The 27,417-nt window shown below is 58.5% G+C and overlaps 4 protein-coding genes across 4 annotated transcripts in view; 2 read left to right on the top strand and 2 right to left on the bottom strand.

The window, feature by feature from the left end:
- CCDC78 (coiled-coil domain containing 78) overlaps nucleotides 1-1,319 on the top strand; it is a 13,829-nt gene extending 12,510 nt beyond the window's left edge. The window contains exons 14-15 of the mRNA XM_042809291.1: nucleotides 199-299; nucleotides 993-1,319. Of these exons, the coding sequence (XP_042665225.1) occupies nucleotides 199-299; nucleotides 993-1,119 (228 nt within the window). The 3' untranslated portion in view covers nucleotides 1,120-1,319. The remainder of the gene's footprint in view (nucleotides 1-198; nucleotides 300-992) is intronic.
- A 521-nt stretch (nucleotides 1,320-1,840) lies between these two features.
- Nucleotides 1,841-3,689, bottom strand: ANTKMT (adenine nucleotide translocase lysine methyltransferase). The gene is made up of 5 exons (XM_042809281.1): nucleotides 3,528-3,689; nucleotides 3,334-3,438; nucleotides 2,818-2,958; nucleotides 2,564-2,614; nucleotides 1,841-2,272 (listed from the first exon to the last, which is right to left on the bottom strand). Exons 1-5 carry the CDS (start codon nucleotides 3,687-3,689, stop codon nucleotides 2,084-2,086), a joined length of 648 nt encoding a protein of 215 aa, XP_042665215.1. The 3' UTR covers nucleotides 1,841-2,083.
- Nucleotides 3,690-7,136: 3,447 nt separating this feature from the next.
- On the bottom strand, nucleotides 7,137-10,304 carry METRN (meteorin, glial cell differentiation regulator). Its single transcript, XM_042809283.1, has 4 exons — nucleotides 10,207-10,304; nucleotides 8,900-9,312; nucleotides 8,731-8,790; nucleotides 7,137-8,102 (listed from the first exon to the last, which is right to left on the bottom strand). The coding sequence occupies exons 1-4, from the start codon at nucleotides 10,290-10,292 to the stop codon at nucleotides 7,786-7,788; spliced, it is 876 nt and encodes a 291-aa protein (XP_042665217.1). The 5' UTR covers nucleotides 10,293-10,304; the 3' UTR covers nucleotides 7,137-7,785.
- A 4,643-nt stretch (nucleotides 10,305-14,947) lies between these two features.
- Nucleotides 14,948-26,970, top strand: FBXL16 (F-box and leucine rich repeat protein 16). Its single transcript, XM_042809284.1, has 6 exons — nucleotides 14,948-15,004; nucleotides 23,540-24,259; nucleotides 25,093-25,601; nucleotides 25,686-25,770; nucleotides 26,394-26,457; nucleotides 26,670-26,970. Exons 2-6 carry the CDS (start codon nucleotides 23,555-23,557, stop codon nucleotides 26,816-26,818), a joined length of 1,512 nt encoding a protein of 503 aa, XP_042665218.1. The 5' UTR covers nucleotides 14,948-15,004; nucleotides 23,540-23,554; the 3' UTR covers nucleotides 26,819-26,970.
- Nucleotides 26,971-27,417: the final 447 nt, after the last annotated feature.

The following is a 27,417-nucleotide window of genomic DNA, read 5'->3' as shown; positions in this document are numbered from 1 at the left end:
ATGGCCAGGAGGAAAGCTGGGCCACTGTCACCAGGCTTCTTTCTCTGAGCACGTTGGTCTCCTGGCTGCCTCTGCAGCTTCATTCCAGGAGGTGCCAGAGCCAAAGTGCTTGGTACTACCTGGCAGAGTGGGGCTGAGCACCTTCATTCTCATCTCACGGAGCTCCCTCCTTTCTCCATGCTTTCCTTGCCACTCCAGGAGGATCTGGAGAAGGAGAGGAGTCAGCTGCTGACACGGGCAATTGTGGCAGAGGAACAGGTGTTGGAGCTGCAGGATTACATAGAGAAGCACCTAGCAAGGTGAGATAGTAGGATCCTACTTCCCAGAGGTTCTCTGCCAGAGGTTTGTGACTGCCTAAGACATGGTGGTGCCCACTGCTGTGTCACTGCCCAACCTCATTGCTACGTTCCCTCAGCACTGCTCAGTGCAGCTGTTCTCATACATGCTGTTGTGTGGACAGCTGGCACCATTCCCTGTTCTGTATCAGAAGGCACATCTGCTGTCCTGCCATGCATCTCCCTTCCATCAGCATTAACCCATCCTTTGGAGGTGGCTAAGGGAGGGTTGCCTAAAATCCAAAGCCTTCCTCATGGGCTCATTGTGCCCCGCAGCAGGCAGAACAGCTGCTGGGGCACGGAAGGGTGAGAACAACTAGAGCACATCTGTTGGAGCAGTGTCCACCTCTGTGCCAGGCACAAGGCAGCAGTCACTGGGAGCTTGACTCATGCTCATGGGCTGGTTGCTGGTTCTAGCACATGGCAGAGGTGATGAACAGCTCTTCCCAAGGGAAAGGACAGTTTTCTGTCTGTTGGGGCTGAGATACCAACGTGGCTCAGCACCTGTGCTGGCTGGCAAGCAATACTTGACGACACATTGTTCTGAGCATGCAGCAAAGACAGGGTGAAGCAGGCACTTCAATTGATCACCTCCGTGAGTGAACTGCCAGCAGGGCCACGACCGTGCTGGGAATCACTGTTGTCTCCCTCTTGCAGGTACAGGCAGGAGGTGCTGTGGGTGAGGAAGCTCGCCGGTGGTGAGGAACCACGCGCACGCAGTGCTGGGGCAGCTGATGCTCACTCACTGCCCAGATCAAGGAGGGCCATCAGCCGTGAGCTCTAGCTCTGCCCTGCAACTCCAGGAAGCAGCACAGTTGTAAGGAAAAAACAGAGTTTAAAAGAAAAGGACTTTCTGTCCTGAGACTGGCCGAGGCAAGCATCATTCCCTGGCCAAGGCATCGTTCCCTGGCCAAGAGCTGGGATGCACAATGCAGGGAACCATATGGGTGTCCTCAGTGTCAAATTAACTGTACTGAAATGGAACAGACGGTGGTGCTGTGTTTGTCCTCTGACCACTCTGCTGTGGCAGTTCTCCTTCCCTGAGCACACTGTGACTGGGACACAGGGCCACCCCTGGGCGACTGTTTGCTGTGTGATTGCAGTGACAAGTTCCTGCTCCTGCCCTCAAGGATGCTGCAGTGCTTTTCCTAGGTCAGACCTGGAGCGAGGTGCTCTTGGTTTAAGGGCTGGCTCTGCTCCTGCCTTTGCTCCTATCTGAGTTTTTAAAAGAAAAGGGCAGGAGTGGTTCAAGCTGGACTTTGCCTCTAAGAGGTTACAGAAAGAAGATGAGCTGCTCTGTCATGGTGAAATAACTTTTTTTCCTCTGTGTTGGAACTAGAGAAAGAAATGCTACGTGATGTGAGCAGGACCAAACTGAATTCTTCAGCAGCAGGTGAGACAGACTTCCTGCCCCCTCCTCAAGAGAACATTGGAGCAGAACCCTGGGGCAGCCAGCAGGGGCTGCTCAGACCCTCTGGCTCAAAGGCAAAGCACGAAACTCTGAGAAAGATCTGTACAAACATTTATTCTCAGAAGCAATGGACTAAAAAGAGGCACTGGAGGTGTAGCCCCTTACACTGTATGCTAACTCAATCTGATTTTCCTTCTCCCTTGCTGATCGCTTTGGAAGGCACTCAGAGGCAAAGTCCTGGCGGAAGAGCCCAGCTAAGCACTGCTCAAGCACTGGTGGCAGAGCTGCTGCTGATGCCACACTGCTGACCCTTTGTAGCAGGCTGGAGGAGCTGCTGTCAGAGCGCACGTCCCTCTGTGCGGCTCCGTGCCGCGCGCCGAACCTCCTTCATGTCGTAGGCCCAGGCTTGTTCCAGCCCCTGCCCAATGGTGCTGCTTGGGGTCCAGCAGGGGAAGGGGAAGCGGCCAGCCACCACGCGTGCCTCATCGGGGAGTTCTGCCAGGAGTTTGGCAGCCAGGGGGGGCTTCTAGGGAGAGAGAGACAGCCGAGGCCGGGTGGCCTTAGGGAAGCGTCACCGTGCTGCAGTGACCCACTTGCTGTCCCATAGCAAAATGTTTCCCAAGTGGTCCCTAAAAGCAGCAGTGTCCAATGGCCCTTCCATAGCACAGGCTCTGTGATTTTCTTCACCTCCAGTCTCCTATTTTGGGCCTTATTTTGTAAAGACTCTTTGCTCATATTCCAGATCTTCTCTCTTTTCTAAGGACAACCTCCCTGCTAGGCTTCCTGAGGACAGCAGCATCTCAGCACACGGACTTACCACGCTGGGAGCCAGGAACACAATCACGTTGTAGCAATCGGAAAGATTTGCCTTTAAAAAGAAGGAAAAGGGGAATGAAAGAAGCAAAAGGCTTTTGGAGGATAAGTATGGGAGCACTGCTGAGTGCTGTGAGCCTTAAGGCATGCGAAGATGCCATGGAATTGAATATTCCAAGCTGGAAGGGACCTTAAGGATCATTGAGTCAAAGCTCCTGGCTGATGCCCTGCACAGCCACTGTCCCATGCAGCTGTTACCTTCCACAGATCCTGCTTCAGGAAGGAAACCTTTCCCTCGTATCCAGCCCTGCGGGCCCGGTACCTGGCAAGCCACAGCAGCCAGGGGTTGAGCTCATAGCCAACAGCCGGCCGGAGTCCTTGCTTGTAAGCTTCAACCACCTGGGGGGTGAGAGAACAGGGGCTGAAATGAAGCTGTTGGGTTTGGGGCCCGGAGACCTCCCCACTGCTCCCTCCTGCCCTGGGCACTGGGGACACAGATGTGTATCGGGGTGTAGATAGGGATCGCGGAGGGATAGAGGGGAGTGCAGGTGGGTGCCTCTATGGGGTACAGGGGTTGCATGTAGGGGGCACAGAGGGGTACATGGGTGTGTTGGTGTATATAGGAGTGTACCTGGGGGTCCACCCTGGGGCAGCCTTCCAGCACCAGCCCTAGTGGGAGCTTGCTGGGTGCAGCACTGCGGCCCTGGGGATCTCTGCACCGGGGAAGCCCTTGAGTTTCCCTCCCTCACCGGGGTCCCCCTTTTCCCCCCTTACGAGTCGGCCGTCCCCAGAACCCAGATCCGCCGTCTTCCCCGCGCGGCCTCGCAGCAGCCCCATCACGTTGGCCACTTGCTGGGCGCTGGATGGCACGTATGGCACCTGGAGGCAAACGGCAGGGCAGGGAGATTCACCCTGCACCCAGCCTGCCGAGCAAAGGGGATCCCACGTGGGGGGGCTTTAGGGGGTACCTGCAGGTGCAGCGGCACCCGGCGGAAACCGGGCATGAGCACAGCAGCCCACACGGCGTAGGCAGCCAGGCCGGTGGTGGCCGCCAGCTGCAGCAGCCCCCGGCCCCCCAGGGCCTCCCCCTGCAACTGCCCCGCCAGCTCGTCCAGCGCCTCCGCGTCCATTGCTGCCGGAAGGGGCGGCCCCCACAACACCCGGGCCTTCCGTTGCCTGCGTGGCCATGCGCCCGCTGGGTGCCTTTCATCTGCTGCTCAGCTGCCAGCTCCAAGGCTCTGGCTGCGGCTGCTGAAGGTGGCAGCTCCCGGTGTGGCTGTGAGCGCTTCGCAAGCTTGTACGAGCTTCTGTGTGCTTGCACGAGCTTCTGTGTGCTTGCACACACCCGCTCGTGCTTGTGCATGGATGTGCGACCAGACTTGGAGCTCGGTTAGCTCCCTGCTGCCGCTGGCCCCGTGAGGCTGTGGGAAAATTCCAGCCTGTGGGTCACAGCGGGGGGCCCGTGCCCACCCTCAATTAAAACCCAAACCCAAGAACAATACCACATCAATTAGGGGAGCGGTGCACGAAGGGCGGGCAGCTTCCCAGCCCTGTGCTGGCGGTTGTTGATGCATCATCGCGCTGCACGTCTTACAGACTCCTCCCTGTATTCCCTATGCCCATGGTAGGAATTTTGGGGTGGTTCCCAGCACCCTGACCCCGAGAACCCAGGGCCAACCCAGAATCCTAAGGGGAGCCCCACGTCCCGGTGATGGGGTGACATTGCTGTGCTCCCAGGCACCGCTCAGTGTCGTTCAGCCCCCATTAAGCACATGTCCCAGAGCAGCGATGGGAACAGGGCACACCATGGGGACAAAAGGCCATTTTTAATACTGATATCTATTTATATTTGCATAGACGAAGCACCTCTCGCCATGTGGATAAACGTTCTTGAAAACTTCCTTGCTGTTTATAGGCAAGAAGTCGCCCATGGCCGTGTCCCTGCACAGCACCACTGCATGGCATGGGGCTCAATGGCAGAGGGGCGGTGGGAGCTGCCCCTCCCTCCCCCTCAGTGCTGTGAGACAGCCCCAGCACGGCTGCAGCCAAATGGGACATGGGGATCACTCCAATTTTCTGCAGCTTGCTGGCAGGTGGAGCCAATTAGGCTGAGAGTGAGCAGAAAATCGGGGAAATAGGATCCAGGGGCTCAGGGCTGGGGCTTTGGGCAGCACAGGGAGGGGAGAAGGAGGGGGGAAAACCTCAGGGTGCAGCTTGAGCCCCCCAGGATGCCAGAGGGAGGGTGATGAACGAAGCCGTTCCCACACACAGGGTGCTGGGGGTTGTGGCATGGTGCAGGGTTGAGCAGGTGGCCAAGCGTGGGGAGCGTTGGAGCTCCAGTGCCTCTCATCCCTGGTTGCTCCCCCCGCCGAGGCCACGGCGGCTGCAAAGCAGCTCCAAGAGCTGGGAATTTGTCACTATGCGCTGGGAAAGCTCCTTCCCATCAGCTGTCAGCATCGCCGGGGGTCCCAGGGGTCGGATTTGGTGTGGTTAAAGCTGGAGGGGAGCTGTGAGGCAGAGCCCAGGGCTTGGGATGGGCATCCTCCACTGGTGCTGCACATAGGTACCCAAAATGCCCCATCCTGCCTGATGCTGGGCAGCCTCTGGCCCTGGGGGGGCTCATCCTGACCCTATGGGGCATTCCTGACTCCAGAGGCATCATCCTAACCCAATGGATTACCCATAACCCCATGAACATTATCCAGTTCTACAGGACATCCCCTAACCCTGAGGTCATCATCCTTGTCCCTATGGGGCATCCCTGGTCCCAGCAATGTTATCCAATCCTATAGGGCATCCCCTGACCCCGGGGACACCATCCAACCCCGCGGCACATCTCCCAGCCCCACGGCATCCCCAGGTCCCAGAGCGCTGTGTGCAGTGAGGACATGGGCACAGAAGGGAAGGGGGAAGCAGACACGAGATGGGCCGTCCATCCCCCTGTCCATCCTCCTGCTCGGGGCGGGCTGCGCACAGCCGGCCGCCTTTGTGCGTTCCTTTGTGCCCCGGGATTCGCGCGTCCCGGCTTTTATCTGGCGGTCTGGAAGGGGGGGAAGAACGGGGGGCCACGGGGGGCGCACCAGCGGGAGGGTAGAAAAGGGCTGGGGGGGAGAAAGTGGCGCGAAACTGCCGCTCCCTTTGTGCGGTGGGGATGGAGACAGGGGCTTTGGGGACACCGTCACACTGCATTTTGCCCAAGGGGCTCCTCGATTGCGATGGCTGTGAGGTCCCCTGTGCTGGAACACTGAGTTGTGTAGGGGGGGTCAGCTTGTGGGTTGCCCCCAGGCCCCCCCATTTGGCACAACCATTGGGACAATGGGGACAGCAGTCACCTCCAGACCCCCATCCTGTGTCCGGTTGGCACAAAACCCCTTGCCGCGCCGCCATCCTCACCATCACAGCGCCTCTCACCTTGTTTTCCGCCCTGCGGAGGAAACACGAACGGAATGGAGCCTGCTCACTGCAGCTCTGCCCGCTGCTTGGTGCCAAGGGGCCGTTTGGCTGAAGGTGGGCTTTGGGGGGGGGACGCTAAGAGGACAGGGATGCCAGGACCACGGTGCCACCCCCAAGACCCGACTCACCATCACCATCCCCAACCCACATGGTGGTGACACCGTGGCACCTCCTGTAGGAAGCCCCGGCCCAGCGCTGCAGGGAAGCAGGAGTGGGCGGCCCCGACCCGGGGCAGAGGGCACCAAAAAACACCACCGAAAATCCGTGTTGGAGAGAAAGCAGAGCCGCAGCCTTTTCCGCTGCAGCGGAACGATCTGATTTGGCCAAATAAACAGAGAGGGAGAAAAACAAGGGATTCGGTCGCCGGACAGAAAGCCGCCGGATGCTCAGAGCATTACGTGCAATAATTTCAGCGACAGGAATGTGCTGGGGTCACAGGAGCCGGGATTGCGTGGGCAGCGCGGGGCCCTTTGTGTGCGCTCCTTTATTGCTTTTCCACCTCCCTCCTCCAGATTTCCCACTCCTTCCCAATCTGCCCCCCATTTTGGGGCTCTGTCCCAACCCCCCAATCCCTGCATGGCCCCAAACAACAGCATAAAATCATCGAGGAAAACCATATCGTGTCCTGTGCCATCCGCGCAGCTGCGCTCTCGTTTCTCCCATCGTTTCATCCGCACACCCATATTTTAATTAAGCTCCAAATCCATCAGGATTTGTTTGTGGATGGGGAAGAGGAGCTGTGGGGCTGGGCCGGGCACAATGGGGCCTTGTGGCTGTGGGCTCTGATGAGATCGGTGCTGACAGCAGCAACACGGGGGGGCCGACCAAGGGAAGAGCAATTTGGAAATAGCAGTATGTATCTACACACATCTATGTGTTCCTAGAGGTGCCTGCAGCCCTGCAGGGTGCGGGATGCTGGGCCGTGCACCACAGTGCTCAGTGCCCATCTGTCACCACTCGCTTAAAGAAGGCCACAAACGTGACAAATACAGCTTAGTTTATATATATATACATATATATATAAAAAGGAAAAAAAAAAAATAATCACGAATTTGGTATCGTTATAACTTTAGTGCACATACGATGCCCCCTCCCCCCCCCTCAACGCTTCGAAATCCCCCCCCTGCCCAGGTGTGGTGGCACCGGGAAGCCACTGTGGAGCCACGGCCCCGTGGTGTCCCCATGCGGGCAGTGGCACAGCCTCACCTCTCTCTGCTCCCGTCCCCTTTCTGCACTCAGCACTTTGGTTCTTTTGGGGACCCTCCGTGCCACCTCTGCTCCCTCCTCAGCCTCGCTCCTTCAGCCTCGCTCCTCCTGCTCTCCCCTCCACCCGTGTCCCCTGTCACCCTTAGGACCAGGGCACGGCTCTCCATCTCCGCAGTCCCCCTTCCACCCTCAACACTGCCGATCCACCTCCTCTCCCTGCTGTCACCACCGCGCTGTGCCACCGCTCTCCTCACGCCCTGCAGTGTCCCCACACCTGCAATGACCCCTCAGCCCCCAGGACCCCCAGCCCAGAGCACCCTTCTGCAACCCCCCAGGGTCACACACTGGGAAAATCCCATCCTATCCTGCAGGATTTTCACAGGGCTGTCCCCACCCACCGTGCTCCCACGTCCCTACGTGCCTGTCCCTGCAGACAGCATGCAGCCCCTTCCTCTTGGCGATGCCCCCAGCATCCCAGGGCAGCGGGAGGTGGCTGAGACAAACACATTTTCCAGTGTCTCTCGAGCAGGGATGCTCCCAAGCTGGGGGCTGCCCACCCCGAGCCGCTCAGTCCACAGGGAACTCGCAGGGGTTTTGCCTCCTGCGCCGGGCGCCCTCGTAGATGCGCTGGAAGTCCTTGTAGCGAGGAGCGCAGCTGAGCCATGCCTCACCAAAGTGCAGCCACCCCGTGAAGAGGAAGGTGCCGGGCCCCGGCCGCACACCGCAGCGCAGAGGGGTGCGGATGCTGCCTGCCGCCCGCCCCGGCCGCCCTCCGGTTTGGAAGAGGGGGAATTTCTGGCGGTGGATGCGGACGGCGCTCACCCCGATGACGGATTCCTGCAGCTCTGCGTCGTTGGAGACGCTGTGGATGGAACCGCGGACCACTGAGGGGGAAGGCAGAGAGGGATGAGTGTGCGCCTGCCCCCATCCCCATCCCATCCCTGTCTCCATGCCCTTCCTCTTTCTTATCCCCATCCTCATCCTTTTTTCCTTCCCCAGATCCATCCCCTTCCCCATTCTTATCCCTATCCTCTTCCCCTTCTCTGTCCTGATCACCATTCCCACTACCATCCCCATTCCTTATTCCCATTCCCCATTCCTGTTCCCATCAACATCCCTGTCCCCATTCCCATTTCTATTCCTTTTCCCCTTTCCCTTCCCCATTCCTGACCTCATTCCTGTACCCATCCCCATCTCCATCATTATTCCTGTCCCCATTCCTGTTCCCCATTCTTGTTCCTTTTCCCCATTCCCATCCTCGTCCCCATCCCCCAGCTGCCTCAAGGACCCTCTGCAGGCTGGTGCAGCAGCAGAGTGAAGGGGAACACACGGCCCCATGTGGATGCAGAATGGGGCCATGACATATGAGAGCGGCACGGGGCACCACGGCCATGCCACGGGCTGGATGAGGACAACACGAGGCTCTCGAAGCAGCGCTGCCCCATCACCCCATCCTTACAGCATCCCACTTTGTATTTCCCTCCCTCCTCCTGAGCCCAAGGATGCGCTCACCAAAGTCACTAGTGCAAATGGCCATCAGGAGCTCGGTGTCGTTGCACGGCCGGCACAGCCCTGCAATAACCAAACACCGTTGTCACCGCAGCGTGCCCGCACCACGAGGAGAGAGAAATCCCCCTTTTCAAGTGGTTTTCCCACTTAGAGCACCCGAAGACGTTCTCACCTTCGGCAGGCAAAGCGGGCCGGGCGAGCCAATCCCCCCGCAGCTCATAGCGGAAGGCAGCGATGCGGCGGCTGATGTCACGCTGCGGGGTGGCCTGCAGGAACAGGGCCACCTGCTCATGGGGTGGCCAGCTGAAACACCTCACACGGGGCCGCGGGGCCACCTCTGCCTCGGGCAGCAGCAGCTCCAGCTCCCCGTCCCGTTCCAGGTACAGCTGAGCACCCCGGAAGGTGCCGGCTGGCTGAAGGCAGGCGGTGACGTGTCGGGGGTCGCGGCCATCGGAGGTGGTGGCGGGGGGCAGGCGAGGGGCCAGGCGGAGGCGGAGAGCCCCTGTGGGGTACAGCCACTCCAGGGAGCCCTCAGCGCAGCGCAGGGTGAGCTGCTCCACGCTGCCAACCTCCTGTGACAAGCCGCTGCAAGGCACCGGGTACGGGGTCAGCAGGACCCTGAGAGCAGACCCCGATCCCTGACCCACCCGAGGTGCCCGCATGTGGGAGCGTGGAAACCCCAAAGAGAAATGCTAGGCCTTGACGCCTCGGCTTTGGGGTGCGGTTTGGTGATTTATCCCCATCTGGGGATGTTTCCTGCATGTTTTTGCCCTCCTTGTCCCCAGATCCACCCCATTCCTTTTGCCCTTTCTGGGCAGACTTTCAGGTGCTGGGATCTCTGGGTTGGGGAGATGGAGGGGGGGTCACCTCGTTCTCTGCTCTTGTGGTATTCGGGTTCTCACGTTCCCAGCTCAGCGTTTTGCCGCTCCTGGCGCCGGGGCCAAGCAGCGAGCCGGGGAAAGCGGGGCCGCCTTTAGGGTCGGGGGGAGCTGGGGCGGCCGCTTTGTCCGGACCGAGGCGCCGGCGGCTGCGCGGCCCCGTGGCCCCGCCGCAGCCCCTCCTGCCGGGCCCCCGCTCTTTGTTCCCGAGTTCGGCGCCTTTCCGGGGTGGGAAAAGGCCCCGGGGAGAGTTTTTGGGGTCTCGGGGAGAATTTTAGGGCCTCAGCAGCCATTCCGACCAACCAATCGCGGGGCTGTAGGGAGCGGGGACACCGCGTGGAGAGGAGGATGGAGGAACGCACGGGTGAGTGGGGGGCAGATGTGGAAAGGCAGCTCTGAACCCCCCCAGGCTGAGGGCAGCTTTTTGGGGCTTCGGTTCGAGCGAGGAAACTGAGGCAGGGAGAAATCCGAGGACTCAGCCTTAGGAGATGCACGGGGCTCTCTTCGCCACTGGGACCGGGATTGGGATGGGGACTGAGGTCGGGATCAGAACGGAGATTGGGATCGGGTTGAGCCCTGCCTCACGCATCCCGGAGCTTACCTCCCCCTCCAGCTGCACTGATCCGCCGAGAAGCTGCCGAGGGCAGCGGCCAGCCCGGCTAAGCACAGCGCCCACAGAGCCCGCATGGCCGCTCCGGGGCTCCGGGCTCCCGGCAGCGGCGGCCCCGGGGGCGGCGGAGGCGGCGGCGGCCCCGGCCGTGGCCGCGGATCGCAGCGCGCTGGGGAATTTTGGGGGGGGGGGGGACCGGGGGGGGCCAATCAGCGCCGCGCCCCCAAACTTTGAGCCAATAGGGGCGGAGGGGCGGGGTTGTCCCCCCCTCACCTTCCCCCCCCCCAAACCTCCACCCCGAGCATCCCACGCGGGGAGCGGGGATCGGTTCACCACCTCCGGTGGACCCCAGGGCATAGGGGGGGTGGCACCGGTCACCCCATCCCCACACCCCCCATAAGCCAGGGATTGCCTCCCCACGGAGGGGGTTTTCTCGAGAAGGGGGCCGCAGCGTGTGAAGCTGGGCCTGGCTCACAGGGCACACCCTGGGACCCCCAATCCCATCCCCAAGTCGCCCTTTGGAAGGATTTCCCCCCAATTTGGACAGCCGCTATCAGCATCTGGCCGCCAGCTACGCATCTGCATCTCCTCCCTCTCCCCTTCTTCCGCGAGCTGTTCCCCATTATGGCATTTTTATTTTATTTTCCCTTCAGACACCATTGTGCCGGGCTCACAAACCCTGCAATTAATTAAGTTTCCATCGAGTGACAGCCCGCCAAAATGTTTGAAATAAACACGGAACAATTGCGATGCGATGATACAGGCGGAGAACAAAGTCCCCGGAGAGAGGGTGGAGCCGAATGGAAATGAGGGATTGTAAATTTGGATGGCAGAAAGAAAGAGAAAGGAGGGGAAGAGGAGGGGGCCGGGCACGAGGAGGGGGGAGAGGGATTCAGAGCCCTCCGGCCATGAAATGACACTGAAAGAAGTCAATCTGATGGAATCCGTGGAAAATTAAGGCCAGGAGAGGGTGGATGCCGTGGGAGATGGACAAAGGCAGCAGGGTCAGCACCACTGCCCACCGACCTCCCAGAGCTGGGCCTGAAGTGGGCTGAACCGGGCTGAAATGAGTTGAACTGGGCCTGAACTGGGCCGCAATGAGTTGAAGTGGGCCCATACTGGGCTGAACTGGGAAGATGCAAAGCCCTGTGCAGCACAGCACGCGCAGCCCCAGGCCATCATCACTCAGTGAGCCCAAGTGGGGCAAAGCATCCCTGAGGGCAGCCAGAGATGCCACCAACTGAAATGTTTTGGCCCCGTGGCCAACGTCCCCTGGCAGTGTCCCCAGGCCGTGTCTATGAACCATCACCCCAATACACCTCCAGTGCTCCCCCTGCCCCCCATGACACTGTGCTGCAGTCCCTTCCGCCCCAGCCACCCACCTGCTGCAGGGGCCACCGCGCAGCCACCTCCATCATCACCATGTGGGGCCACATGTCACCACGCTGGGGACATCCTGCCACTGTCACCCCCGTGGCGTCGGCTGCCCGGCTCCCTGCTCCCGGGTCGCTTGGGGTCCCCGAGCTTCTCGGAGCCCCGGGGCCGGGATGCTGCGGGCTCGCAGTGCCCTCTTGTGACTGCGGACACGGCTCTGCATCCCCCCAACCCCGACCCACCCCTCCCAGAAGGGATTTGTGATCTGCAGGTCTGGGCCTGATCCTGCCTCAGCTCTCCCATATACCAGCATAGGGCACAGTGGAGCAGGGTGGGCAGAAACTCTCCTGGGGGGGGCAGAGGGGCTGTGAGGTGGGCAGAGGGCTGCAGGGGCTCCTCAGAGGGGAAGGGGCTGGGGCCTGACCCTAAAGGGCTGCTCAGAGTTTGGGGCTCCCCATCCCCTCCTGAAGATGTGGCTGCGTGGGGAGCTGCTCCTACTGAGCCAAGAGAGCCCGTGGGAACTGCAGCTGCGTCAGGCACCCACATCATCCCCAAAAAATAGCTTGAGAGGCCTCACATTGGCTCCCAGCCTCGCTGGATCTCAAGATCCCAAGACTGAGGGTCCTGGTCCCCGGCCCTATGTGTATCCATGTCCTCTCACAGTGTCCTGAGGGATGTCAGGAGGGAAACTGCATGCTAAAGGTCGCCACGTTGGGGCAGGATCCCTGAGAGAAGGTCCTTGCAGCACGGTGGTGGATCCCACAGCTAAGTGAGGGTTCTCATGTAAGGACAAGATTCCCCACTAGCTGGGTGAGGGTTCACATGGCCAAGTGAGGGACCTCATTTTGGCATTGGGTGTCCTCAAGTGAGAGAAGGTTCCCATGAGGATTTCAGAAGTGGGTGAGGCTCTCAGCAGCAGGATGAGGGTCCCTGTGGCCAGAGGGGGTCCCCATGGCAGGACAAGTGTCCCCCTGGCTGGGTGAGGGTCCTCACAGCCAGGTGATTGTACCCACAGCAAGATGAGGGTCCCCACCTCTGGGTTCTGCCCTCACCCAGCTTCAAGACCTGGAGATATTGCCCTCCATTTGGGGACCACAGGGGTGTGCTGAGCCCCACCGGGGGCAGTAGGGCTGCACCGAGGGCGGCGTCCCCAGGCTGTCCCCACCATCGTCAGCCTCCAAAGCAGAACCCGGCAAGGCTGCCCTGGCACGTGCATCCTCTCCGGCGGCGAATGGAGCTGCCTATTGATTTGCAGGCGGGCTAAAAATAACCCTCATCTCTTCATCCAGAGCTGTGAAAAATCCCCCATCGCTAGGCGACGGGTTACCGGGAGACAGCCATCGCTAGGCGACCGCCGTTGCCGAGGCGACGGCACCCTGCGCACTGCGGTCCAGCTTTGGTACCCGCGGTCCGGCTGGCCCGAGGATGCTCGGCCCGTAGCATGGGAACCAAACCCAGAGGCCTCCAAGAGCCCCGTGTGGATAGCAGGGGTGGGAGCTGAGTGGGTTCTCACCCACTGCCCACACAGGGGCTGCTGCTGGGTGGCTGTTCCCGTTGGGGACGTCCCTGTGGGGACAAGGCGTCGCGGGGAGGAAGGACCCCCAGGCCTCTCACTGGGGTCATTGAGGGAGGGACAGATGTGTGACGTGGAAAAGGCCACAAACCAACATGTGCCTGGTCACTGATTCTTCCGGCCCCTTCTTCTGCAGCTGGGCGGGATGGGGGTGGCAGAGGCTGCTCTGTCCCTGCACGAGGGACGCATCTGAATGCCAGCAGCCCCCAGCCCCAGCAGCTCCTCACACCATCACCCCCGTGGCTGCTGTCCTCCCTTTACACATGGGGCAGAGGCAGTTGCACACTGGAGGGACACAACAACACAACACTTCCAGTTGTGGGGTGGGATTATGTGTGTGTATGCGTGTACATCCTCCCCCCAAACACTCTCCCATTGCCAGCAAGAAACTCGACCTGCCTTATAAATAATGGAGGCAGCCAGATCCTGGCAGTTACATCAGCGTCCCCAGGGCCTGGCCGGGTGGCAGCCAGCCTAGCTTACCCCACTACAGTGCTGTGTAATGGGAAGGGGTTAAGCACTGTTCCTAAGGCCATTCCTTCCAGTTTGGGGAGCTGGGCCCCACACTGGAGTTGCTGAGTGGGTGCAGAGCTGGGCAAGACAGGAATAAGTGAGGAAGCGAAGGCATCTGCTCTTCCCTCAGTGCAGGCTCCTGCAGCTTGCCAGGGTTTGGATCATCCCCACTGTGCTGGGGGTGCCAGTGGAACCAAGGCTACCAGCCAAGAGGGTTCAGAACAGGGATTGCCTTTTGCCAGTGTCCTGCTGGGGAGAGAGACAGAGCAAACACCCCTAAGTCCATCCATTCTTTTGTCCACCTAGCCTTCTATCCCTCCATCTGTCCGTTCATCCCCCCCTCCATTCATCTGCTCCTGCATCCATCTCTCCATCCTTCCATCCCTCCATCCTTCTGGAACCAGATGATCTTTGAAGTCTCTTCCAACCCAAGCCGTTCCACAAGTCAATGATTCTATGATTCTCCTGCTTCTCTGCCTCCCCACACCTGACCACCCGTCTGTTCTCGCATCCGTCCCTCCGTCCAACCCTCCATTGCTGCATCTATCCCTCCATCCCTTCATCTTTTCCTCCATCCCTCCATCTATCACTCCAACATCCACGTGTCCCTGCATCCATCCCTCCACCTATTCCTCCACCTATTTATTCCTCTCTCCATCCATCCCTCCGCCCTTTCCTCCCTTTCCTCCCTTCATCCCTCCACCCTTTCATCCCTCCATCCCTCCACCATCCATCGACCCCTCCATCCCTAAATCCGTACCCATCCATCCCTCCATCTATCCATCCATCCGTCTCTTCCTCCACCCCTCCATCCATCCCCGCATCCCTCCCTCCCTCCTCCCACCCCCACCCCTCCCTCCGGTGCCTCCCACCCTCCCGTCCCTCCCCGCTGTACGGGGGCTCTCAGCTCCCCTGCTCCTTCCCCCTTCACCTGGTCGCTGCCGTTCGGTGCCGCGGGGACCGGGACCGGTGCGGGGACCTCGGCGCTGCGTTGTCGCTCTCGACGGCGGTGTCTCTTTAACGGGCGGCTGTACGGACTCGGGAGGCTGCGTGTGCGCGCGTGTGCGCGCGTGTGCGTGTGCGAGCCTCTCGCGGCTGCCCTGCACCGAGCCGGATCCGGCCCTCTCCCCTCCCCACCGCTGTTTTGGTTTTTTTTGTTGTTGGTTTTTTTTGTGTGTGTGTGGTTTTTTTTGTCGGCTTGAGGCCGAGCGGCAGCGAGCACCCATCTTCCTCCTCTTCTCTCTTCCTTCTCCTCCTCCTCGAGGTTTCCTCGCGCAGGAAAGGAGCGGCTGTCCGCGCACGGCATGGCATGAGCTGGGAGAGCTGGAGGTAAGGGATCGCTTATTTATTATTTGCGGGGGTCGTTTTGTTTTTCTCTTTTATTCTTATTATTGTTGATGATGGTGATGGTGATTTGCTCTCGGGAAACCATTGCGACACAAAGCCCGCACATCGCCGTACGGCCCCGGCGGGCGGGGAGGGGGCTGGGGCCGCAGCCCCCGGTGCAGCATCCCGCTGCACCGTTATATAACGGCGTCGGAGTGAGCCCCGTGCTCCCGGCCGGGGGGAAGGAGAGGGAGAAGGTAACGGAGGGGCCCCTCTCCGTTCCACTCGCCTCCCTTCCCCCCTCCATCCCCCCCCAAACGGGGGCCCAGAAGGCAGGGAGTGGGCTGGCACCGGCTGTCCTGTAGGGAGGCTTTGGGATGAGTGCGGTTGTCAGCATGGAGAGAGAGGTAGGGTGGGGGGTTGTTGCCTTGTTGCCTGCTTTCTGATCCCCCTCCCCCCGCCCCCCAAGTTCCTGAAGCACCCCCTCAGGCTGCTCACCCTCCTCCATGGTTCTGTAGGGTAAAAGAGAATGGCACCTCTGGAGCTGTATCCCCTGGCACCCTACAGCCTATTAGCCCTGGACCCCTGCATCCTAGCACTCCAGCACCGTTGGAGTCCATTATCATGCTACCCTGATACCTTAAATTCCCAGCACCCCATCATTCCAGCATCCCATCACCCTGATATCCCAACCACCCAGGACCATGGCACTTCAACACTGTGTGATCCCAGCAACTTGGAAATCTAAAATCCCAGCACCCCGTTACCCTGGTGCCCCGGCACCCTTGTGCCTCATCATCCTGGCACCCCTACATCCAAGCACCATTAAACCGTGGGACTCCAGTGCCCTGATCCTGCAGCATCCCATCATCCCAACACCCCACCATGCAAACACACCAACAGTATAAGACTCCTGGCACCTTAAAACCTCATAATACTGTCACTCTGTCATCCTGTCATCCCAAAACACCTGGCACCCCAGCACAGTGGAATCCTAACAGGCTGATCCACTAAAATCTCTACACTCCATCCCTCTTTCACACTCTGGTATCCAAGCAGTGTGGCATCCCAAAATCTTGGCATCTCAGCACCCCAGTAGCCTGACATAATGGCACACCAGCATCCTGGTACCCTATCACCCTAAGACCCCAGCACTTTGTCACCCCCCACTTGGGCATCCTGCTCTCCAGAACCTTTTCACTCTGTCACCTTGACTCCACAACACTCTGACACCTCAGCAACCTGGCATCCCAATGCCTCAACAACACCCCAGCAACAACTGTGGGATTTTCCTCTGTTCTGGGCTGATACAAGCCATGGAGTCTGGAAACAACACATTGCCATCACCGTCACTCCTGGAGGCCAATGGGACACAGAGAGGCAGGGCTAGACCTTAGGGATGAGGCACACAGGGGTGATCCCTACAGCAGGATCCCCGCTCTGCGTGGGGCACCCCACAGTGGCTATGGAAGCCCCACAGAGGGAGCAAGGCTGCTTGTGCTGGGCCAGGCTGAGCCAGATGGTGGGGGAACCAAGGCACAAGGTTGGTGAGCTGTAACCAGAGCCCCCATGGCCTCAGCGATGTGGGGGGGTCTGAGATTACTATCAGGATTCATTTGGTTCCACTGTGCCCCACTGGCAGGATATGATGGTGTCCCAATGGCAGACTGGAATGCTTCCATGGTAGGGGAGCTCTGACAAGGATACTGGGCCAAGGGCAGGAGGCTTTGGGGCACTCTGTGAGTGCGGAGCAAGAGATGCACAGTGCTGGCATTTCCCCTCCTCTGGAAGCTCAGTGCTGATTTCACTCCAGCTACCAGGAAGAGGGAGGGAGGTGGCTTTGGAGTGGGGAGGACTCGCTTCAGCATCCATTTTTAATGAGATAGATATCTATTTTTCCCCGAGCTGGCTTCCCCCACATCGATCCCTGCTCCATCCTCCAGGCCTGTTTTCCTCTCTGTTGCAGTGGGGATGTGGTGGCTGAGCTTTCCCAGTACTGGGAACCTCCTGGCTCCCCAAATCCCACTTCTGGGGGTGCTGGGGTCCTTGTTCAAGCTGGGACTGGGGATGGCATGTGGGAAGGCAAATGGGATAATAGGGTCCTCTGTTCCCTCCAGAGGAGCCACCTCCATGTTGCACACCCCATGGGAACATGGCATGACAGAAGGGAGGCCAGGGCTCTTGGGAACCCATTGCTTTTGGGGGTAGTAGCTGTGCTCATGCTGTGCAGGCAGCAGAATGGAATGTGCAGGCAAGCGCAGATCCTTTGGCAGCTTCTTATCCATTCCAAGTCCCTGCCCACCCATCATGGGACTGCACACATTCTTCAGGTGCTCTGGGGATGGGAGAGCATTCAGGGAAAGGGCAGGAAAGCAGAAAAATGTTCCTGGGGTTTCTCTCTGCTGGAGCTTTGTCCAGCTCCTGGACAAGCAGGTGGTTGTGGGGCTGCCTCCTGGCCCCATCACACAGCATCAACACTGATGGTTGGTGGGGAAATTGAGGCAGGTGGGTGAGAGGACATGGAGCACCGGGGCTGGGCTGCCTCTCCTCCTTGCAACAGGGCTGTGATCTTGGTCAGAGGCTGGAATCTAACAACTTTCTGAGTTTATGTCAGCACTGAGCAACTCCAGCACCCTGCAGCAGAAGTCCTGTGGCTCAGCACTGCCTCCCTGCCCTGATGTCCCACTTGTTCCCTCAGCACTATCCAGTCACGCTCTGTGTTCTCTTAGGTCCTGCAGTCCTGTGTCTGTGGCAGGGCTCAGGCTGGGCTGGTAGCCTGGGGAGAGGCTGATATTGGTGCTGGATTGGTGCTGGTCCCTTCCATCGTGGGCACCTGTGGCCAAGACCTTCTCAGGGCCTCAGATCTGTGGTGCAGAGAGCTTCAGGATGTCCCACTGGCCTGGCAAAAAAGCTTCACTGTTTGTGTGGCCATTGCCACGTCCAGAATGATGAAGACGTCTGAAGACTCTGGAAGAGGCACTTGTCCCAGCAGTACCAAGGAAGCGCACTGATGTCCCAGGAACAGCCACAGGTTGGCTCATCTCTCCTCGATGAGACCCTTAATCAGCACTCAGGGCCTTTCCTTTATGTGTGGGCACTCTGTTCCTGGGACAAAAAGGGGCAAGGAGCAGAGCTACAGCATGCCCAGCTCCATCAAATGAGCACACTCTGGCTGTTACGCAACAGGAGCTGCTCTCCCAACACAACACCTTGGTTAACGGGGAGCAGGGAGAAACTTAGCTGAGGCACATGGAAGCATGAGCATCCTCCCTTCAGCAGTGAGGCCTGGTATTTCTGAAGGAGGCTGGAGGAGGTGAGCCCAGGTCAGCCACAGTCGCCACCCGACTCTGTCCACATCTGTGCACATGTGCATAGAGGTTTGTTGACAACCATCACTGGATGTGGAGTCTGAGGCTCCTTGTGGAACACGGAGCTGCCTGGGATAGGAAGGAAGTCAATGCCTAATGTATTTGGGAGATTTGGGCCTCAGCAGCGGCGCACCACAAAGTTACATACTCCAGGCCATGCTCAGCTCTCCAAATTAACCAGACAAATCCCCACTCCTGGGGATAATCATTGTGTGGAACAGCTATGGCCAGAACCAGTGCTGCTCCTTGCCCTCCTGGAGGCTTAGGATGGGCTGGCATAGAGTGGGGCTAGCATCACCTCCCACGCGGGCTGGGATCACGCCAAAGTGATAAACCCTGGGAAGAACGTGGGAAAAGTGTGTAGCAGCCAGAGGGGACCCTACTGCCTGCTGCAGGGAACTTTGGCCTTTGAGTGTTTTCCTAGCACCCCCTGAACCTTTTTATCTACTGCAAGGTGGGATGAGCTCATTGGCATCATTGGGAGAGGAACAGGAGAGCTGCGCTAATCTCTCTAGTTTCTCAAGGACCTCTCAGGATAATCCTAGGAAGGAATTTCCCAGCTCCCATCGTACAAACAGGTCTCTGGGCCAAGCAACAGAGAGCAGAACACGGTCTTTTCCTCACCACGAATTCCTGGTTCGTGCTGCAGCGTTCATCCTGCAACACACGGTGCTGAGCTTGGAGCTGTGCTCTGAGCCTCTCTCCCAGCTGACGTGTGAGTCCTGAGCTCCTGAGCTCTGATCCACATGTGCACACGCACATGTGCATGTACAGGCAGCCTCTCTGCACCTAAACACACTAGCTGCCCCTCCATCTCTAGGGGAGCAAGGGGCTCTTTGGGGGATTCAGTGCCTCCTCTACATTGCCAAGGTGATCCAAGCACACTGAGAGGACAGCCATACACATGCCTGACTACACACTGCACGGACAGTGGGCTGAACGGATGCAGTCAAAGAGACAACATGCACACTGCTGAACACTGCTGGGAAAGGCAATCTTTATAGAAGGATATCTTTATTATTACCATGTGCTTTGGTCTACAGGTTCTTCTGCCACCAAAGCAAGAGCTAGCATGGCATTGCTGTTGGTTCAGCTTCTTGTGTACATTTGGTGGTTTTGGGCAGCCGTTACCCTTGATACCACTGGACAAAAGCTTTGGCTGTGTGTTCTGCCACAGCACTGTGTCTCGGGTGTGTTTTCTCTGCCTGTAGAGCAACTTGATTTGCTGCATTAGTAAAAATAGATGGGCTAATGAATTCAGCTGATGCAACCCTGCGTGAGTGTGTGTGTGCATGCGCTTATCTCTGTTTGTGTGTGTATATGTGCATGTATATGTGTGTCTCAGTACCAAGGCTCATGCAAGGTGCATCCACCAGCCCCTAGGGCTCTGATGCGTGTGTGTGTGTGCGTGTCCAAGCATATCTGTTTGTGTGTGTGTGTGTGTGCAGGAAGCCGTGAGCGATGGCTGCTTGCTGCCGAGCAACTCTCTGTCACCGAAGCAGTAGCTCTACAAAAATAATTTTGCATCAGCCTTGGGTTCTGTCAATGCAATAAAAGGGCTGCAGGGAGGCTAGCAGGGCAGCAGGAGCCCTTCACAGGGGCCTGGTGGGGCAGCAGGAGGGGCTTCACAGGGAGTGGTGAGGAAGCAGGGGGGGATAGCAAAGGGGAGATAGCGGGGGGGGGGGGCAGCAGGGGGGATAACGAGGGATAGCAAAGGCAATAGGGGTCTGTCGGGCCGTTTTGAGGGGTGCTTCTGCAGGATGCTGCTGCCCCGAGGCTGGCGGGGCAGGCCGCTGTCCGCGGTGCTGAACGGGGGCCGGTGTCGCTGACCGCGGTTCTGAACGGGGAGGTCGGTGTCGCTGTCCGCGGTGCTGAACGGGCCGGTGTCGCTGTCCGTGGTGCTGAACGGGGAGGCGAGCTGTGTGGCTGTGCGCGGTGCTGGCCCCTGCCAGGACCTCTGTCCGCAGTGCTGAACGGGACTCGGACCTCGACCCCGTCGATCTCCATGGACCACCGAGCCCTGCCAGCCCTGAGCCTCCGGTGTGCCCTGAGCTGCCCCGATGGCCCAGAGCTCACAGTGGCCATAAAATCTGGATGCAGCTGGACTGCAGTCTGACCTAGTGTATCTCTGCCACAGCCTGGGCTCTCTAAGTGAGCCCGTACGTACACAAGGGTGGCACTAGCAGGTGACTGTCCACCCCAGCTGTTTCTTGAGGTTCTCATCCCTCATCACTAACACGTGGAGACAGTAAATTCGCCAATGGTTTGGACAAGTGTTCTCTTCCTGGGTACTTTTGTCTTATCCTTCCCAGCTTCATCATCTGCGTAATGTTTGTAGTGACACACTCTTAGACCCCCTTCTTTCTTCTCTCTTCCTGCGTCAATTCCACCCCCCACAACTGCATCATCACTTATTGTGGATGAGAAAGCCCTCATGAATGGAGTGATTTCTCTGCAACAACATTTCCTGTGAAATGCGCACCCTGGAATGAATTTGTGAGACTAAAAGACCTTGCCCTTTGCTTTTGTCAGGTTTCCTTCCTCTGTGGATTGAGATTTGGTACAGCTGGCAGACACCTCCCTCCCTGAGGCCTGTGAGAGCAGAGGGGGCTTACACGAGGGTCTCTGAAGCTGAGTCCTTCTTGTGAAGTCCCAAAGTAAGAATGGTTATACCAAGCACTTAGTACTTCTTCTGAGAGAGGATGGAGGGCCAAATCTCTGCTCTTTCTCTGCTTTGGAGTAAAAGTAAAAAGCAAATATGTGCAGATATCTGTAGAACTGTGGGTACATCAGAAGGGACAAGGGTGTCAAAAGTGGGGACTGAGAGTGCAGGACTCTGTACTGACTTTCCCAAGGCTGCCCAAGTGCATTAGAGGAAGGACCTTAGTAAGGGCATGGTGTGCTCCGTGTGTCTCAGTGCACAGAAGCTCTGAAGGATGGACTTGCACGTTGTACTTGTACTTCGTACATTGTACTTGCACTCCGTACAGTGGAGCAATGTGGCCTCCGCTCTGGGCCTGAGGAGCCTGTAGGGCTGCTGCTGGGGGCTTTTCAGTAGCAGTGAGGGGCGACTCCAGAGGCAATGGAGAAGTGATTATTAAGCCAACAAGCACCCCCAGCATGTTCTCCCTGCCACCATCTCCAAGATGCTCTCTTACCCAGGCAAGGTCCTGATGCTTTCAGGCTGACAGAATCCCTGGTTGTCCGTTCTCCAGAGAGATGCAGCCATGTACAGTAAGCCTAGATGGACACAGCTACAACCCTGCCTTCCCAGCTTCCTGCTATCCATGCCTGAAACCTGCCTTTGTCCAGAAGGCCTCCATCCCGGTTGTATTCCTACTTGAAGTGACTTCCCAGCTCATTCATGGTTTGGAATATCTGTGAGACAGACAAGCAGCTTCAGTGCCTGGGGCAGGGGGAGCTATCTCATCTTCCCAAGGCAGAACTGTGAAAACCACCAAGCCCTGCCTTGAGGATGAGCCTCACTCTCAGCTGGTTGTAAATGCTGCCAACACCTCCCTCTGGCTGAATTACAGTCTGATTATCGTCAGCATCTGTCTCCTCCCATGGCTGCCCCTGTGGAAGCCCCCACCCCTGGTTTACCTTCTGATGTCTGGAGACCATGGGCTGCCCCACTCCCACCACCTGACCTCTCCCCAAAGGCAGCCAGCATGGTGAATTGCTCTCTGTGGGCTCTGTGCCGGAGTGACAGCCTTTCTGTGCTGTGCAGTAATTATCTGTTTTGATTTGTGTTGTAGCGCTGTGTTAGACACCCTGGTGCACGTTCTGTTTGCTTCCCTAATTGCTGCCAACCTCAGAGCTGCCGGTTTTAAGTTTCTTCCTTTTCCCCCTCCTCTTCCCCTGCTTTCAAGCAAATTTAGTCAAGCATCTGGGGCCCGAACCCTCTGTAGGGCAGTGTAAGTGAAGGCAGCAGAAGCTGCATCCAAGTGGGAAGTGGCGCCAGGCTGTCTGCTCAGGGCCAGATCCATTCCCGGAGGATGGGCTCTGGTGGTGCCAATGCCACTGTGCTGGGCTGCTGTGGAGAGGTGAGAGGCTTCACCACTGGCTGCTTCCCATCTGCAGGGTGAATGGGCAGAAAACTAGCTCTTAAAGAGAGGGGTAAAGTCTGGGAGAAAGCTGGTGGCGAGTCCTAGGTCTCTCAATTCAGGGGGCTGCTCCCCCACGCAGCAGGGCATGGGGATGATGGGAGGGTTGGAGTAATGGGCTGGGGGCAGCAGGGAGATCTCCAGCTGTGTCCTGGTGTTGTAGGGGCTGTCGGAGTGCAGCATAGAGTCTGGCTTAGGCCAGCACTGTCTCCAGGGTGGAACAGCCCCAAAGCCTGTGTACCTGGGCCACCAGCAACACATGCGGCTCACCAGCCAGCGTGCTACTCTCTTGGTGCCCTCAGTCACTTTCCTGGGGGCAGAAAGTAGGGACACAGCCACAGCCACATCTTGTTTCCTTTCTGCCAGGCTCCCCTCCTCCAGATCTCAGCCATCCAAAGTATTTTCTCACTTCATTCTCAGCTTTTATTCTGCTTCCGAGGGGGAGCTGGTGACTGTGTTCTCAGGTCCCATTAGCAAGCACAAACTAATGTGCCACTCAGGCATGGCTGTCACTGAGCAGTCCCCATCCCTCAGGACCTGGGAGTGACAGCTCTGTCTCATCCCCATGGGCTCCATTTCTGCAGGCTCTAGCTCCTCCTATGCCCCTGGATGTTTTGGAAGCCCAGGCTCCTATGGCTCCATCTCAAGCTGGGCTCCAAAGGAGATGGGAACCTAGTCCTTTGCAGGGCTTGGTTCGGGTGAGCACTGTGTGCTGGGGCACAGGGTGTTGGCAGAATGGGTATGACACTGGTAGGGCTCTGTGCCAGTCACTGGCTGGTGGGAGGGGGGGGCGGGTAAGCCCCCATCAATTATTCACTTCTGTATTTATAGAGGGAAATGTAATTAATAATGCATGGTGGGGTGTGGCAGGGCTGTTTGAAAGCCTGTCTGGCTGCATCTGAAATATTTATTGGCTTGCTTTGATGTGGTGCCTCTGCAAGCTATGGCACCCGATCGGCACGGACTCACTGGACAGCATGGCACGTGTGGTCTCTGTCACCCAAGCCGTGCATCCCAGTGAGCCCAGTGCTGGCTGACATCTGCTTACTACCCCTGTGTTGCAGAGAGACCAGTGGAAGATGTCGAACCCGAGAAACGGTGACACCAAGCCCCCATGTTTGCCTCGCAATGGACTGGTGAAGATCCCCACACAGCCCAACGGCCTCGGCTCTGCCAGCATCACCAAAGGCACCCCTGCCGTGAAAAACCGCCTGTGCCAGCCTTCCTCCGTGCCTGCCATCCTCAGCCCAGCCTTAGCCCCCCGCAGCGACCTGCCCATCCCCAGCCTGGCCTCGCCGCTGTCCCTGGCCGCTCTGGCTGGCGTCTCGTCCCCTCCCGGCACCTCCTTGGTGGCACTGAACTCGAGCGAGGCCATTCCAGGCTCTGAGCATCCCTCTCCAGAACGGCTGCCCGGTTCACCCTCAGAGAGGCAGCTGGTGGTGGATGAGAAGATCCTCAACCGCCTCTTCTGGTACTTTTCGGCTTGTGAGAAGTGCGTGTTGGCACAGGTGTGCAAGGCGTGGCGGCGAGTGCTCTACCAACCCAAATTTTGGGTGGGTCTGACACCTGTCCTCCACACCAAAGAGCTCTACAATGTCCTGCCTGGTGGCGAGAAAGAGTTTGTCAGCCTGCAGGGCTTTGCTGTGCGGGGTTTTGACGGTTTCTGCCTTGTGGGCGTCTCCGACCTGGACATTTGTGAGTTCATTGACAACTACCCCTTGTCCAAGAAGGGGGTCAAGTCTATGAGCCTTAAAAGGTCAACCATCACGGATGCAGGGCTGGAGGTAGGTGGCCTCAGCACCAGTGAGGTGGCCAGGGACTGGGGTTGGGTTAGATGCCGGAAAGGTGGCACCATGGGTTGCTCTGAAGAGATGCCCCCATGAGTGTCCCTAATGCTGTCTCCAGAGTCTGTTTGCACCCAAGGTGAAGGCAAGGTTTGGGGGACAATGCCTGATTCCCTGCCACGTGGCAATGCTGCCAGGCTTTGGCACAACATGTCCAGATGTGTCAATCCACAAGCACTACAGCACCTGGAAACAAGCATGCTGCAGTCTGCATGAGCGAGAGCTTTCTCCTTCCCCAGCAAGGGCATGGCCCAGTCATCAGCAGGCAGACAACACCAGTACCCTACTTGTCCCTCTGCCCATGACCTGGGATCCAGGAGGGAGCAAGGCTGCTCTCTCAAGCTTTTGGGGAAGGATGTTCATCCCCATCACCCACGGGAACACCTACAGCCTTTACCAATCCCTTCCAGGAAGGAACAGCTGTGTGAAGCTGTGGCTGGGCAGTGGGAAGAAGCAAAGAGCAATGGGATGACGCATGATGAGCGATGAGGGAATGGCTTGGAGCTGAATCAGGGGAGGGTCATGGTGGGACTTAGGAAAATGTTCTTCACCAGAGGGTGCTGGGCATGCAACATGCTCCTCAAGGCAGTGGGGAGCTGCCAGAGTTCAAGAAGTGTTGGGGTAGTGCTCTCAAATGTAGGGTTTGGGTGGCCATGTGCGGAGTCAGCAGTTGGACTCGGTGATCTTTGTGGGTCCCTTCCAATTCGGGATGTTCAGTGATTCTAGGATTCCGTGATCCTATGGTTCTCTGATTCTGTGCTGCCCCTGGCCAGGTGATGCTGGAGCAGATGCAGGGTGTGGTGCGGCTGGAGCTGTCAGGCTGCAACGACTTCACGGAGGCCGGGCTGTGGTCGAGCCTCAACGCCCGCATCACAGCACTGAGCGTCAGCGACTGCATCAACGTGGCTGATGATGCCATCGCAGCCATCTCACAGCTCCTGCCCAACCTTGCCGAGCTCAACCTGCAAGCTTACCATGTGACGGACACGGCTCTCGCCTACTTCACCGCCAAGCAGGGTTACACCACGCATACCCTGCGCCTCAATTCCTGCTGGGAGATCACCAACCACGGCGTGGTCAACATGGTGCACAGCTTGCCCAACCTGAGTGTCCTCAGCCTCTCGGGCTGCTCCAAGGTGACAGATGATGGCGTGGAGCTGGTGGCTGAGAACCTGCGCAAGCTACGCAGCCTTGACCTGTCCTGGTGCCCTCGCATCACTGACATGGCCCTGGAGTACATCGCCTGTGACCTGCACAAGCTGGAGGAGCTGGTGCTCGACAGGTACGGGATGGTGCCAAGGGTGATGGTGCAGCAGGGTGGCCGTGGGCTGGGGACAATTCATCTGCTTGTCCTATGTCTCCACAGGTGTGTGCGGATCACTGACACTGGTCTCAGCTACCTGTCCACCATGTCATCCCTGCGGAGCCTTTACCTGCGCTGGTGCTGCCAGGTAGGGGAGAACTAGGGCTGTGCTGCCCACACTGGGAGCCCATGATTGTGTCCACACTGCAGGTGGCATCGGGCTGGGATGGGAGGGGAAATCAGGATGCTGCCATGGGTTTGCAGCAGAGCTCTGGGAAGACAGGTGATGTGGGGCTGAAAGTATGGGGAAAGATGCAGGACATCTGTAGGCTCAGCAGGGCTCAGCTCCATCATTCTGTTCCATCCCCCATTCCATCACTCTGCCCCACTATCGTGTCCCACCATCATGTCCCACCACCATGTTCCACCTCCACATAGAATCATAGAATCACTCAGGTTGGAAAAGATCATCAAGTCCAACCATGACCTAACCATATTCCCTAACTAACAACCCTCTGCTAAATCGTGTCCCATCAATCACCTGCCCAGCTGCAAGGTCATCGAGTAGCACCCACCTGATGGGGACCAGCCCATCACCCTATTGCATTCCCCCTTTCCGTTACTCTAACCCAACATATTGCTCCACCACCCTACTCCATCACTCAGTCCCACCACTCTGCTCCACTCAGCCACGGGATCCATGGGTGCTGTACCCCATTTTTGGCACCTCTGCCTGTCTTCATCCTGGTCCCACTCCTGTTTCTTTTACAGGTGCAGGACTTTGGCCTGAAGCACCTCCTGGGCATGGGCAGCCTACGCCTCCTGTCTCTTGCTGGTGAGACCTGTGCATGAGGTGACGTGGGGCTGGGGGTGTCTGGAAATGGGGACAAGGATGGTCCCTGGGAACAGAAATGAGGGCCCCCATGATGGCAGGGTTCCGGCAGCCCAGGGAACCTCAAGTCCTGCGGCACCCACATGGGGATACAGGGAAGGGGATGGGGACAAGGATGGGAAAACCATGGTGACAGTGACATTGTCCACCTGCAGGCTGCCCCTTGTTGACCACCACGGGCCTCTCAGGGCTGGTACAGCTGCAGGAGCTGGAGGAGCTGGAGCTCACCAACTGCCCCGGAGCCACTCCAGAGCTCTTCAAGTACTTCTCCCAGCACCTGCCCTGCTGCATGGTCATCGAGTAGCGTCCACCTGATGGGGACCAGCCCCCCTAAACCCAGCTGAGACGGCACCCAACCCATTTCTTCCCGTCAGCAGGATTAGGGGGGGTGCAAAAGACGCTGCCCATTCAACTGACCCACATGTAAAGCCCCCGCCTCGACGACCTGGATGCCAGCACCCCCCCCCCACTTGCCACCGAGGGGCCCGGGCGCGACAAGAGGAGATCCCTGCTTTTTGGCACCCATGGGTGCTGCACGGATGGGAGCTTGGGACCCCCTGCACAGAGCCATGGGCACCCCCGGATGGGAGAAACAAGCCAACCCCCCCGTGCTGTGCGTCCCCCCTCGCCCATCCATAGGATGCTTTCCTCCACCCTCGCATGCTCGCTTGCTTCAGTCTCGTGGCACAGCAGGGGGGACAGTGACAAGTGGCATCCGCCACCCTGCTGCCACCCAGCCCCTCCGCACAGCTCTCCTAGTTGGGCCGTGGTCTCCCTCCCCCCCCTCAAACATCACTGTGCCCCATTTCCACTGGGGACAGTGGGGTAGCATCCCCTTGATGCTAGGGGCTGTCATCCCTTTACTGCCTGGGGAACATGGAGGGATGTGGGGCCACCGCTGCT

This window comes from Centrocercus urophasianus, unplaced genomic scaffold, assembly GCF_019232065.1.
Source record: "Centrocercus urophasianus isolate 14NV4802_14NV808 unplaced genomic scaffold, USGS_Curo_1.0 seq_1145, whole genome shotgun sequence".
Lineage (NCBI taxonomy): Eukaryota > Metazoa > Chordata > Aves > Galliformes > Phasianidae > Centrocercus > Centrocercus urophasianus.
This window is presented reverse-complemented; position numbering and strand designations above follow the sequence as displayed.